The 827-nt window shown below is 36.9% G+C and overlaps 1 protein-coding gene across 1 annotated transcript in view; it reads left to right on the top strand.

The window, feature by feature from the left end:
- Window positions 1-67: 67 nt before the first annotated feature.
- LOTGIDRAFT_166037 (hypothetical protein) overlaps window positions 68-827 on the top strand; it is a gene marked incomplete at both ends in the record, with an annotated part of 5144 nt that continues 4384 nt past the window's right edge. The window contains one exon of the mRNA XM_009063081.1: window positions 68-736. Coding sequence (XP_009061329.1) covers window positions 68-736 — 669 coding nt within the window. The remainder of the gene's footprint in view (window positions 737-827) is intronic.

Raw genomic sequence — 827 nt, 5'->3', positions numbered from 1 at the left:
GTCCACAATTGCCCCCTAAGGATAGTCTGGAACATACAATTTTCTGAAGTAAGAAGAGAGAATCAATATGTCTGGTTCGGAGGAGACTGTGGCAGATGTCCATGCTGGTCCATCTATTGAAGTGGATGAAACGTCAGAGTTGGTAGATATCAAAAACAAAAGAAAGATTCTAAAAGGTCGAATAACACGAGCTATAAACCGTGTGAGAGAATCTTTGAGAAATAATGATACCAACATTAGAAGAATCAAAAGAGAACTGAGTGAAATTAAACAGGATTGTGAGACTGTGAGAACCTTAAATAATAGTCTTTACAATTTAGTTCTTTCTTCTGAGACAATTAAACTTGATAAATGGGATGATGATTTACTTTCCACAATATTTGATGTGGAGGAAGAGATTGAAGATTACATTACTTCACTAAATAGACACAATCAGAGCATTCGTTCCCCATCTCCTGTTGTTGTGCCAAGAAACCAAGATTTGCTAGAAGCAAATGAGAATGACAATTTGTTGAATCCTACACCATCACATGTTCCCGTTAGTCCATCTATGGATGAGAGTCCCCCTAGTAATTTGTCAACTACATCAGAGATACATGTACAACCTGAGTTAAAGGGCATTACCCATTCTACAGTATCCAGAGAAACATCTAGAAATGCTACTTCATCCTCACCTTCAAATAAACCATTTGACTCATGGATCGATGAGCTGAAAGAATACACTGAAACTGATCTGGTTAGTGAAACAAGAGACCTATCTATTGCTGAGGCTTTATTAAAATTAGAAGCTAGTCGTGACATTCCTTCTATTCAAATATCGAAATTCA

Source organism: Lottia gigantea (assembly GCF_000327385.1).
Source record: "Lottia gigantea unplaced genomic scaffold LOTGIsca_55, whole genome shotgun sequence".
NCBI lineage: Eukaryota > Metazoa > Mollusca > Gastropoda > Lottiidae > Lottia > Lottia gigantea.
This window is presented reverse-complemented; position numbering and strand designations above follow the sequence as displayed.